Genomic DNA, 13,586 nt, shown 5'->3' on the forward strand with positions numbered 1-13,586 from the left:
TTTTTTTTTAATTTTGATTATTATTTTATCAAGATAAATTTTATTAATTTATATGTGTAAACTCTAAAAATACCATGACTTGAATCTGATATCTCTAGGCAAGGAGAGAAGACTATTTCATTTGAGTTATAATTCGTTGACATACAGAAAGGTAAATTAATTATACTATATAATGTATTTTAAAAAATGTTATATTATTTAAAAATTAATTAGATAATATATAAACTAATGTTAAATTTAAATTATTTATATTAAAAATATTTTGCAGAATATTTATTTAATAATTTGTATAATATAATTATTCAACTAAAATGTCATATAAATTAAAATATAGTTTATTAGGTTAAAAATTTAAATTTATTTATTTTTTAAAAATAATATAGACCTTTTATATTAAAGTTATACAAAATTGTATTTTTATTTATTATTTTTTATTTTTACCTTTGTTAACTTGACATTATTAGAAGAAAAAAAATAATTTAAATTTATTGTATAAAGAATTGGTATCAATTTTATATAATAAAAATAGATGTAGCTATGAAATTTTGTAGAGCTATTGATTATAATCTTTAGTTTGGCCCATACATGTGATGTATCAATCTCTTTATCAGTTAAGTTTTTGAATTGTGATGACAACTCAACAATTGAATCAGAAGATAAACATAAAAAGCATTGCATAAAAAAAAACAAAATAAAATCGGTAAGAGGTAAGAGGTAAGAGAGAAAATCTTTAAAAATTGAGAAGCATTCAATTTGTTGAGTCCTTAGCTGTACGAGAATGTAAAATGAATGGTTCCTTGACAATGACTGCTTTAGAAGTTTGTCCTAAAATCTTTGAATCAACCGCACACACTATGAACAAAACACCTTCTAGCTCATCTATCTAACCGATAAGTTCTAGTGTTCCACAATCAAATATTTATCTTTTTTACATTATTCTTATATTATTTTATGAAACTACTACATAGATTACACTTTAAACTTTCTGTAGCTATAACCATATGTATACTCTGGCTTCTTCATCCACAAATTATTCGTAACTTGTTCTTGTATGCAAGACGACTATATAAATGAAATAATAAGCAGCTTAATTCATTACAATTTATTTATACATAAAACGAAAATTCATATGTTGGCTACATGAATAACATATGTTGCATTATCACCTCATCAATACTAAATAGAGTTTCACATTATATATAGTAGCATATAAAACATTTCAATGTTCATATGCATATATATACGTTAATAACTAATAATAATGATTATTACAAATTTTAGTACAAATATTATTGTGAAGAAGAAGAAGGTGTGATCTTGATGACAAGGCCAGGGAAGACATCATCAGGGTCATGGATATGAGGGTTGTTGTCAACGATATAAGGATCACCGCACTTGTCACTTATGGTGTGAAGTGTCTCCCCTTCTCCGACCACATAGATCTCCTCGCAGGGTCGTCGGAGAGTAATAATAGTGCTGCTATTGTGTTCATCAGTGAAGATGGTTAGCATGATGAGGAGAGTGGAAGAAAGAAGGAGAAGAGCACAGTACCATGAAGCTTCTTCAGCTGTGGCGTTTCCCTTTCTGGAGTTCAAAGACATTGTCTTGGTCACTTTTTCACAAAAGAGAGCAAGCTAAGATCGATGGTTGGAACTTGTAACTTGGAAGTTATTAATATTATATAAATGAAGTTAAAGATGAAATAGGAGAAAGAGAGAAAATAGGGGGCACGATGCTTGTGAGGCTCAGTTTTGGCGGTTATTCAGGACAATACAGAGGTGGTTGTGGAACAACAAAAGGAGCAGCAACATATATATCTATGGAAATATGGTCACGTATCTAATATATGGAATTTTTTTCAGGACAATACAAAGGGTTGTGGAACAGGGCAACAAGACATGGAAATATATATATATATGAATTAATTTTGATGCACGTCTAATTTTTTGGTTTTTTTCAATATTTTTTAATAGTCAGACTAAAGATTGATTTATTGCAGATTTGATGTATATATAAGACGGGATAAAATATTTTAAATTGTGATTCTGTTTGTGCATCAAAATTAATCTCTTTTTTAATACATAATTTTATGGAATAAAATGTGCTTTTTGTTTTTTTTTTTTAAGAATGATTTTAGGCATTCCTAGCTCGCTAATAATTAATTAGTTTAAAAATAATTTCATTCTTGAGAGTAATTTTGTTTAAATATATTTTTTTAGTGTGTATCTTGATATTAATTATCGGTCTGATTGTTTTGATTATTTGACATGATTTAAAAGTGTTAAGATTGAAGATATGCTTGAATTTGAAATGTTTGATGTTGTCAAATTCTCTTCTTTAATTATCTTTACTACTTGACGAGAGAGTCATTAGACCACTGTTCTAACTTGTCAATTAAAAAAATTTTAAACTCATTTTGTTTACATTTACTATATTAACTTTAAATTTTAGTGTGACTCTGCACATTCTAATATCCAATTTTTTTGGTTTTTTATTTTGTCTCTAGATTGGATTATAGTATGTCAATAAATATTTTATTTTTAAATGCATAAATCATAACTCACTCAAAGTATAAATTAGTTTTATGATGAGTCATGGGATGATGTAGCCAAGTATTGAATAACCAAGTATTGAATAAATTAGGCCTAGTTTTAAAATGGTGAGAGACAAATGAAGTTGATTCTATTTACACTGATGGGGCTGCTGTTGAGCAACAATACTGAGAGTGTGTATATGTAGGTAGAGAGACAGAGAAATAAAACTTGGTAATGATGGATTTTTTGAAAATTTAATGGAGGCAGGCTTGGATTATTGGTCGTATTATATTGGCTTCGGGACTTAAATGATTACTCATACCATATACTCATATCTGCTAACAGAATCTATATAATTAATGAAAATGTATATCATGCTATTAAAATTGAAACAAGAATCTTTGATTGAATGCTCTAGTACCAGAATAAATTAAAATCGGGTAAATTTGAGAAGACTTTACATGCAGTAATACATAAATTAAAACTTAAGAATAGAAACTCCTCACTAATGTAAAATTATTGATGCCTTTTAATTTAAATTATAAAAAAAAAGGAGCATGTGTGTAGTTTGTTTGCCTCTTCTTCAGAAAAAAAAGTGTGGGATTTCCAAGAATCATGACAAAAAGTTGTTCAATTACATTAGGATACACAAACCAAATAAGAGATTTACAAGATCACAAAAGTGAATGCAGGTACATCTGTTTGTACAAACTTTCAAATAGTAGTACAAGGCGGAATCAGAGGCATGAAGCTTTTGCTAATGTTGAAAATCAAATGCAGTGGTAGTACTCCCCTTGCTGCCTTTTAAATCCAGATTACTCTGCAAATGAATAAAATAAGTGCATTTCAATAACTTAAATGTGCACACTCTATAATTATAATAATTTAGAATGTGCCTGATTAATAATACCTTTGATCAAGCAGCTAACTTTCTTTTCCTATTCTTGGTCATGCAACTTACTTCTTCAGGAGTCGATGTGATTTTCCTTTAATCATCCGGATCATCTTGCTTTTCAGTGCGTCCATACTCTGCCTTGTGATGGAGTTATGATGATGAGGGTTCAACTGCAAGTTGAACTCCAATTCAAGTTTTTGAATGACATCCACGACAGTTGAGGCATACATTGGCAAAACCCCACACCCTTTGATAAAAACCTGTTTTTTCCTTTCTTCTACTCTCCCATATTCATCAGGTCTATCAACACTGAATCTGAATGACATCTTTTGGTTGCTAGTGCTGTCATCATCATCACACATTTCAATTTCCCTAAACATGTCTTCATCAGGAAATTGATAAGTCCAAATAAAAACGTGATCTTCAGAGTTCCGTCGTCTTCCAGGAACAAAGATTTGCCTTATAATTAGAAATGTGTGCTTAACATCATCTCCGAAGTGGCGGTATTCACACCTGATATTGAGAGTACCCCATTTATTAAAAGAAGGAGGAGGTACGTTTTGAGAAACAACACAACAGAAGATGAAACCCAACAACTGGTAGTAAGGTTGATCAAGTTCAATTGTTATGGACGCTTCTGTTGTCTGACATCCAAACCACTCTGGAACTTTGTACCCTGGATAACAAATACGACCATCCATTCTAGGATAATGATAATAATTTATCATCGGATAATGACCTGTCAAAGAAAACAAAACATTTTTCAATATTGTGAGATGGGCATCTTCCGTAATATCATTCAGCGACTCCTCTTCCAATTTCACGCAATTTTCAAATGAGATCTGTCTTCTGTTCAAACTAAATGCTGCCTTCAAACTGAATATTCTTTCCAGTGATGTGCACCCATTAGCAAGAAGCACTTGAATAGATGGTGGAAGCTCCGGTATAGATCGAAGACTACAACAGCCACTTACGTCAAGAGTCAATAAGCTTGATAGTGTTTTGATATGGTGTGGAAGCTCAATTAGCTCTCTGCAATCCCAAAGAACAAGACACACAAGATATGTAGAGCAATAGAATTCATGTGGTAAGCTCTTAATTCTCAACAAAGAGAAATACGAAGTCGTCAGTTTCTCTGATGACACCGAAAATTCCTCCAGGCTTGAGCACTTTTGAACCCCGAGTACTTTTAGAGATTTCAAATATATGTTGCTTTTGACACTCTTCAATTTTTTGCAACCATCAAGAAACAATCCCTCAAGTGTTTGGATGGATAAAATAGATGGATGAAGTTGACATAGTTTTTCACAATTACAAAGATCTATCGATATAAGCTTTGTTGCTTTACTGAAGTCTGGGAGCTCTACCAACTTTTTACATCCACCAAGTTCAAGCCTTGTCAAATTCACAAGATTCTGTAACAATTTAGAGATACATTCATCACATTATGCAAAAATCCTTGATTTTCAATCAAAAGAAAACGGATAAAAAAGAAGTTCATATTGGTATTAGTACCTGTGCTCCATCCCAGAGTTTAGAAGTTTGACTGTAAGGCATCCTAAGCTCAACAAGTTTCTCTGCACAAAACCTTAATGGTAGATAATTCAGAGGACAACTATTCCACTCCAGATAGCTGAGTTTTGCAGGAAACGGGTCCAGGGTTGTGGGAATGTAGACTTTGGACTGTCTTTGATCCGAAGGATCATAAAACTTAAGAAATCTTAGACGAGGCATATTTGTAAGGGTGTCCGCATTTAAGTGTAGATCTCCAATTTGGGACAAGTCTATCATAATGCCTTCTACTAAACTTTTTTCCTGAAAACCAAAAACGAGTATTAACAAAATGCTATTGTAATGGTTTAAGACAAGCAAAAACAATATAGGTGTGCCGTTTTCTTACCTCACTATTTTTCAATAAGTTGCAGAAATCTTCAGGTTTATTTATTCGAGTGAGTTTTCCAGGATCTTTATTTGATTCTTGGCGAACGACTTCCCAACCCATTTGTTGTATCAAATCATGCATTTCTATTCTATCGCTGAAAATAGTTATAAGAGCTTTACGCTCAAGAGTGCTTATTCCAATGTCGCCAAAGAAATCACACGAGTCTAGAAACCTTATAACATTATCCTTGTATGCTCCTCTGAAAAAGAATGCAATGTCAAGGAATATGTTCTTATCTGAATCATCTAATCCATCATAACTCAATTTTAAGACATTGTAGATCTCCACATTGGGATGAACCCTGAGTTTTTTCAATGCACTTTTCCATTCTTTTATGCTCCTTGAGTGTAGAAAGGATCCCAATACTTTTAATGCTAATGGATTGCCCTTTGTGTAATTAACTGCCATTTTTGAAAGCTCTTCATATCCATGTTCAGGATAGCTTTTGTGAAAGGCTTTTAAGCAAAAAAGCTCAAGGGAACTCTTAAAGCTCAATTCTTGGACCTTGTATATTGCATGCACTCTTGCAGCAATTAGTACTTGCTCGTCTCTTGTTGTTACAATGACCCTACTACCTGCTCCCAGACAGATTGCTTCTCTTGTTAGATAATCTAACTTGTCTAATGCATCCACATCATCAAGCACTATGAGCACCTTTTTCCGACTCAACTTTCTCTTGACATACATAGATCTTTCATGGGCTGATCCCTTCACAAGATGTTCTCCCTCAAGTAGTTCAGAAATAAGTTTCTCATATAAGCTGTGTTTACCAGACTTTTGTGATTCTTCTCTTACATTTTGTAGAAAGCAGCAACCTTCATATCGAGAGGCATATCTGTCGAATATTGCTCTAGCAATTGTTGTTTTACCTATGCCTCCCATCCCCCAAATCCCCACAGTTCGAACTTCATCAGACTCCATTGCCATTAAAGGTTGAAGAAATTTAAAATGCTCATCAATTCCGACAAGGTCTTGGGGTGCATTTGAAAAAAGATGCGACAATTTTTCCGAAATATTCTTGACAATATCTTGGATGAGTTCTGATTCATTTCTATCGTATATGGAAAAGAAAAAGAAAGTATATCATAATACAAGTAAAATTAGAGAAGAATAAGAAGAAGAAGAAAAAACAATAATAAATTAATAATGGAGACGAGAAATAAACAGCAAATGAGCATGTTTAAGCGGGTGATTTTAGTGAGTTTATATTTTAATACTAATTATATCAAGCATTAGATATTTAGTCAAATATATTAAATTAATTTTTAACCTTTTTTTATAAAAGTGAATTTTTTTTCCATGTGTAGCTAATTTTTTTAATATCTAAACCAACTAAATATTATTATTTATTGCTGTTTCTTAGTCAACAGCGTATGAAAATCATCCAAATCTTTATCAGTTTATTTGTACAATTTAGTATGAAACTAGCTCTATATCCGCGCATGTCACGAAATTTAGATAGATATATAAATTAATATAAAATTTAACAATTATGTAATTATAAATTTATAAAGCTATGTGAAAAATTATGAAAATATTTAATTCAAATTTGTTTATGTAATTTTATTCAATTTAGAATTCCAAGATAATAATAATAATTATGATATTAAAATACTTTGATTCTTATACTAATATTTTTATGTATGTGTGAGATAATATCTTTTTTTTTTAATCAAAACCAAATTTCTAATACAACTAAACAAAGTTAACGTTAAAAGGTAATTTATTTAATTCCTTTTAAAACTAATCCTAAATTTAACCATTTTAAAATTAAAAGAAGTATTCTAGTAGAGTTAAACCTCAGAGTGGTCCCTGAACTTGCACTCGACACTCAAAGTGGTCCTTAACCTTGCACTAGCCTCAATATTATCCCCGAATTTAACACAAGTGTTTCACGGTCGTCCCTGAAGCATTTTCCGGGAAATATTCCCTAACGGCGCGCTGACGTGTATGGAGAGGCGCCACATGGATATCTGATGTGGCTGTTATCATTTTTTAACTCAATTTAGTCCCTGAATTATTTTATAATCCTAATCCCCAATTTATTATCAGAAACCACTCTGTTTCTTCTTCTCTTCTCTCCTTTGTCTTCTCTGCCATTGTTGAACGTGATTTGAGTGGGTCATGATGGGTGGAGGCAGCAAATTGAAGTTATGATGAAGGCCCGAATTTTGGAGGTTATGATGCTCATGATGTATATCATGATGAGTTAGATGGGACAAATTCTTGGCATTCCGAAGAAATGAAGACACCCCTAACTCAGAGGATGATGACTCATTTCCTGTTTTCAGAGAAGAAACCAGGTTTGGAAAACTCCAATTAGAGGTAGGGATGAAATTCAACACGAAGATGGATTTTAAGGAGGCTGTGAGGGAGTATTGCATCCAGGAAGGTAGAAGAGTTAGATTCAAGAAAAATGATAATGTATGATGCAGGGCTTTATGTAGGGGTGAGGAATGTCCATGGGTTATCTATATCTCTAAGGATAGTGAGATTGTTTGCTGGCAAGTTAAAACCTTCAATGATGATCATACCTGCCCAAGGGAGACAAAAAATAAATTAGCTAACAGATGGTGGTTAGCAAACAAGTTGGTGAAGAAGCTTATGAAATTTCCAAATCTGAAGCACTCTGAAGCTTTAACATACTTCAAACCCCGCAGAAGAGCCCACTTTTGACAAGATGTATATTTGTCTGGATGGGTGCAAGAATAGATTTAGTGCGGGATGCAGACCTCTAATAGGGCTTGATGGAGCATTCCAGAAAACCAGATTTGGTGGACAAATCTTGGCAGCCATTTACGTCATTGCATATGCTATTGTACCAGTGGAGAACACGAATAATTGGAGGTAGTTTCTTGAGCTGCTGCAAGAGGATCTAGGGAGCTACACCCAAAATGGGTAGTGTTTCATTTTAAACATGTAAAAGTAACGATGTCTTTGCTATTTACTGGTTATTGTATTTTAGTAAGGGTTGAACTCCTTAGGTTGATGTATTTTTTGTAGCCATGTTTTGCTTTCATGATTCTGTTTCTATATTTACTGGTTTGTTTCACACATTGTTATTGCCTGTATTGATAGAATGGGGTAGGAGTAGAACTTAATAAATTGTGTGTAGGGATTAATTTGATGTCACTTATGTATGTGTAGGGACTATTTTGATGTCACTTATGTAAGGTGAGGGACCATTTTGGGTCCTGATATTGTAAGTTATTAATTTCAGTGGTTTTGTGCAGGGACTAATCACAGCTGTGCAGGAGGTCTTTCCTGATGTCCACCACAGATTTTGTGTATAGCACTTGCGGAGAAACTTCAATAAGCAGTGGAAAGACAATGAACTTAGAGGATTACTGTGGGAGTGTGTAAGATCTACTGCTCAAGAGGGATTCATTGAGGGAATGATGAAAATCCAGAGAGCTAAAAAGGAAGCATGAGAGTACCTTTCCAAATGACGAAGAGATGCATGGAGTCGGACCTTCTTCCCCTCCTAACCAAAATGTGACAACATATGTAACAATGCTTGCAAAGTATTCAATGCCATAATCAAGAAAGTAAGGGCCAAACCAATTATCACACCACCAGGTACTTCAACTATTACTCCACCCATCATGACCCACTCAAATCACGTTCAACAATGGCAGCTCAACAATGACAAAGAAGACGAAGGAGAGCAGAGAAGAAGAACCAGAGTGGTTTCTGATAATAAATTGGGGATTAGGGTTATAAAATAATTCAGGGACTAAATTGAGTTAAAAAATGATAACAGCCACCTCAGATATCCATGTGGCGCCTCTCCACACACGTCAGCGCGCCGTTAGGGAATATTCCCCGGAAAATGTTTCAGCGACCGTGAAACACTTGTGTTAAATTCGGGGATAATATTGAGGCCAGTGCAAGGTTAAGGACCACTTTGAATGTCGAGTGCAAGTTCAGGGACCACTCTGAGGTTTAACTCATTCTAGTATTAGTAAATTGATACTTCTAATTTTAATTTTAATACAATTAAATAATTTTAACTCAGAAAGGATATTTTAATCTTTTAAAATTAATTATTTTTTTTCAAAGATAGATATTTTATTGATTAATAAAATAAATGGATGGTCTAGAATAGTATTTTCTATTTTAAATATTAGAGAGGAATATATTTTTTGCTGGATTATAGAATTGAGGAATATATCACGAAATTGTGGGAGATAGTTAAAAAAATTCTAAAAATTAAATTTTGATATCAAAATTTGATGGTTAAATTTGTGTTAATGAATTTTTTTATTTTTTTAATAAAAAATTTAAATATCAGATTTGTGTTTATAAATTTTTTATTATTTTAAAATCATAAATCTGAATTTTTACAAAATTTACATTTTAGCCATCATAAAATTTGACCTTCAAATTTCTTTTAAAATTTTAATACGTTCAAATCTGATGATCTAATTTGATAATTCAATTAACAAAAATGAATTTCTATATTAAAAAAAGAAAACACCAAACTTACCCATAATAATGGATAACACAACAGCATGGTCATCCATTTCTAAAAAAAATTAGCCAAATAGGACAACACAAGAATGTGGATTTCTCCAAAATAATGAACAATAACTAAAAAAAAAAAGAAGAAAGTGAGACTATTGGGGATATTTCGGATACTAGTGCACTACTATATAGTTTTTATATATAGTTTTATTGAATTTTTAATTAAGTTTATATATATATATATTTTAATTAAGTTCCTATAACTATATCAGATTTTGTAATTAAACTTCTGTCGTGATAAAAACGTTGAAATTAACAGAATATTTCGCTAAACAAAACAAATATAAAAAATATAGAGACCTAATTGAAAATTCGGTAAAATTATAGGTTTTGACAAAATAATTAAACCATTTATAAAGTCTTCAAAAATTAATTCTAAAAAGGTATTTTGGTTTTTTAAAATATGATTAAGAGGATCTTTTAGTATCTCATGTTTTAAATTTATAATACAATTAAACAAATTAAATTTTAAAAAGGTAATTAAATCTTTTCAAAATTAACTATAAAGTTATTTTATTTTAAGGCTTTCTAAAATCAAATTCAATTTTCTAATACAATTAAACAACTTTAATTCTAGAAGGTATTATTTTAGTCTTTTTATTATTAAAGTCAAGTTCCTAATTTCTAATAAAACCAAATAATCTTTATTCATCCTATAGTATTTTAGTATTTTCCAAATTAATCCTAAACGATTATTTAGTCTTTTAAAAAATTAATTATAAAAATATTTTAGTCTTTTAAAATTAATTCTCAAAGGGTATTTTAATTTCTTAAAATGAACTCTTTCCGTGTTTTAATCATTTTAAAATTGAATTTAAATGTCTAATTTTTCATACAATCAAACAATGTTAATTAGTCATATATAAGGATATTTTAGTGTTTATAAAACTTAATCCTAAAAAGTGATTTAATTTTTTTTAAAAATTAATTATAGGGATATTTTAATATTTTTAAATACTCAAATTTATAATTTTAAATATATTTAAACAAAATTAATTCTAAAAATATATTTTAGTCTTTTAAAAATAAACTATAAGTGTATTTTAGTCTTTTTAATATAAAATTAAAATTTAGATTTTCTAATAAAATTAAATAATTATTATTAATCATATAAAGATATTTTAGACTTTTAAAAACTAACTTTAAAATAATATTTCACTATTTTTAGATTTTTGAAAATAAACTATAAAAATATTTTAGTCTTTTCAAAATTAATGCTAAATGTGCATTTTAATCTTTTATAATAAACTCTGAATATTTTAATATTTTTAAAATCCTATTCAAATTTAATTCTAATATCATTTAATAATCTTTAACTTAAAAGGGTATTTTAGTTTTTTATTAATACTAAAAGGTTGTTTTTGTTATAATGTTAAAAACGATACTCTAAATCTTTTGTAACATTACTCAAAATAATATTTTAGTCTTTTATAAATAATTTAAAGAATATTTTAATTAGGATAAGATAAACTGTGATATATTTTTAAATTTAATTAATATTTTAAATAAAAGTATACAAATATAAATATTGAAGTTTAAAATATAATTTATTAATTATTGATTAATGATATAATATTAAATTGAATTCAAATAAAATCAACTAGAAAGAATAATTTTTATTCTTAATTAAGAGGGATACCATAAAACTCACCTATGTATATACCTTCCTAGTTAGTTGCTATGATTGCTGCTTGCTAGATAGTACTAGTAGTACATCTCTCTCTCTCTCTTTTAAATTTTAGCCAACAATACTTAAAGAAAGAATATTATTTGTATTTTTGTGTACACTTTTTTATACATTTTTTAACTTTAATATTAGAAGTGATTCATAAGAAATAAAAAATTAAAAAATTAATTTTTTTTTACCTAAAAAAATACACCAAAATTATATAGAAAATGGTATACATATGATTTCTCTATTAATCTATTTAAAGTAAACGAATTTGATGTAAGAGCAACGATTAACTCACCATAGCGGTAATAAATATAAAATTAAATAATAAATAGTAAAAGAGGCTACATAACAAAAGCATATATTTTTATGGATGAAAAATTTTACCGATATTTGGATGGATAATGAATTCCAGATAAATTTGCCGTCTTCTTCATAACAGATTTCCAACTCTGCATAATTTCCTCTTCATATCTCTCTTTGTGGACATCAAAAGCCTCTGCAAAAGTTCTTTTTTGATGCCTTACATGAGAAGGATCAACATTATAAAAAACAGGTATCACAATCCTTTCATACTGTTCCATGCATTCAATAATCTTCACAAGCTCCTCCATACACCATCTTGAAGAAGCATAGTGTTCCGAGAAGATAACCAATGAGATGTATGATTGCTCAATTGCTCGAAGGAGGGTGGATGAAATCTCATCTCCAGGATGAAGCTTTTCATCGTCAACAAAGAAATCAATTTGATTACGCTTCAAGTCTGTTGTCAAATGACTAAGCAAAGAAGTGCGAATGTCTGTTCCTCGAAAACTGAGGAAAACATCATGTTTGATTAGAGGAACATTATTGAAAGCAGATGAACTAGAGAAAGGAGAATATGCCATCGAATGTTTTGTGTGTGTGTTTGTTAGTGTCGTGTAATTCTTGGCTAAAGCCTAAGGTTTTATAAAGAGCCAAGTGAGTCAAGCAGTCAACCATAATAATAACGAGGTGGCTAGGTTCTTCCTGGTTGTTTCTTGGTTGATTCCTCTCCCTTGTTAAAACTTAAAACTTAAAATCATAATAGAGATAGCTTTGCTTTACTTTTCTTGGTTGATTCCTCTTCATATATGATCCTCATTTTAAGACATACAAGAATAAGAAGTACTAAAAAATTAAATACTTATTTTATATTTTGAGTTTTTTATTTGTACTTTTTTTTTTTAAAAAAAAAGTAAGGAAGAAAATTTTTTTCTTTTACAATTTTTGAAAAGCACATAACGAATGTATTCCTGAGTTATCTATTGGAACATTTTTTAAAAAAAAAAATATTAATTTACTAATGTATTCCTATATTTCTGCTGAAAGATAAGTTTTTCTATTAAAAGAATTCATACCTTTTAAATGTAATACTATACAAATAATAATACTTTTAATGTGAGATTTTTCTATTACACTCATCTTTAAAAATAAAAAAAAATTATAATTGTTTATTGCTTGTTAAAACTAAAACATTAATTTTTTTTTTAAATTGGTTTGGTGTGTGCACGCAGTAATATGTGTATACAAAATTTTGTTATATGTATTTCATATTATTATTAAAAGAATTTATTTTGAATTAAAGTGTTAATAATATAACATGTTTTTTTATTAATAACTTATGTAATTATTCTATTTTATATAAATAATACAGAACAATACTTTTCAAACATAGCATATAATGCCAAATAGTTTTTTATTCCGTATGACCATAATTGTAATTTTGATAAAAGGTGCTTACATATTTCTTATTAAAGTAATTAAATTACTTCTTATTCTAATAAAATGTACTTTTATAAGTAAATCCAGACATAAAATATTTTTATTTTTGGTTTTAAAAATCTCTCAATTGTACAAACAATAAAAAAATAAAAAGTTGGATAGTTGGTCCTACTCTAAGGTTGAATCGACAAGGACAGTTATGTATTAGTGTCGTGGAGACTGGAGAATGACTCGCAAGTCATTAAACTAAAAACGAAAAGATTTTTTAAGAGA

At 29.6% G+C, this 13,586-nt stretch overlaps 2 protein-coding genes across 5 annotated transcripts; both read right to left on the reverse strand.

Moving 5' to 3' along the window:
• Window positions 1-1,289: 1,289 nt before the first annotated feature.
• On the reverse strand, window positions 1,290-1,601 carry LOC148575372 (uncharacterized). Its single transcript, XM_088506197.1, has one exon. It carries the CDS (start codon window positions 1,599-1,601, stop codon window positions 1,290-1,292), a length of 312 nt encoding a protein of 103 aa, XP_088362323.1.
• Window positions 1,602-3,116: 1,515 nt separating this feature from the next.
• LOC107626034 (disease resistance protein RML1A-like) lies at window positions 3,117-12,503 on the reverse strand. 4 transcript variants are annotated; one of them, XM_088504006.1, is made up of 6 exons: window positions 11,958-12,492; window positions 8,809-8,855; window positions 5,330-6,422; window positions 4,945-5,244; window positions 3,445-4,844; window positions 3,117-3,354 (listed from the first exon to the last, which is right to left on the reverse strand). In XM_088504006.1, exons 3-5 carry the CDS (start codon window positions 6,296-6,298, stop codon window positions 3,492-3,494), a joined length of 2,622 nt encoding a protein of 873 aa, XP_088360132.1. In that variant the 5' UTR covers window positions 6,299-6,422; window positions 8,809-8,855; window positions 11,958-12,492; the 3' UTR covers window positions 3,117-3,354; window positions 3,445-3,491. The 4 variants fall into 4 exon arrangements, with proteins under 4 accessions (XP_088360132.1, XP_088360130.1, XP_016184290.1 ...); XM_088504004.1 differs by lacking the exon at window positions 8,809-8,855 and adding an exon at window positions 7,171-7,905 and having other exon boundaries at window positions 11,958-12,485; XM_016328804.3 differs by lacking the exon at window positions 8,809-8,855 and having other exon boundaries at window positions 11,958-12,503.
• Window positions 12,504-13,586: the final 1,083 nt, after the last annotated feature.

Source organism: Arachis ipaensis, chromosome B2, assembly GCF_059453495.1.
Source record: "Arachis ipaensis isolate K30076 ecotype BB chromosome B2, ASM5945349v1, whole genome shotgun sequence".
Classification (NCBI taxonomy): Eukaryota; Viridiplantae; Streptophyta; class Magnoliopsida; order Fabales; family Fabaceae; genus Arachis; species Arachis ipaensis.

Excerpts from the sequence above, each read along its gene's own strand:
- LOC107626034 (XM_016328804.3), bottom strand. The coding sequence starts at position 12,457 with ATGGCATATTCTCCTTTCTCTAGTTCATCTGCTTTCAATAATGTTCCT. Across the intron at positions 6,423-11,957 it reads CATTATCCATCCAAATATCG|AAATGAATCAGAACTCATCC; the intron begins GTAAAATTTTTC and ends CATATACGATAG. Across the intron at positions 4,845-4,944 it reads AACTCTGGGATGGAGCACAG|AATCTTGTGAATTTGACAAG; the intron begins GTACTAATACCA and ends AAATTGTTACAG.
- LOC148575372 (XM_088506197.1), bottom strand. The coding sequence starts at position 1,601 with ATGTCTTTGAACTCCAGAAAGGGAAACGCCACAGCTGAAGAAGCTTCA.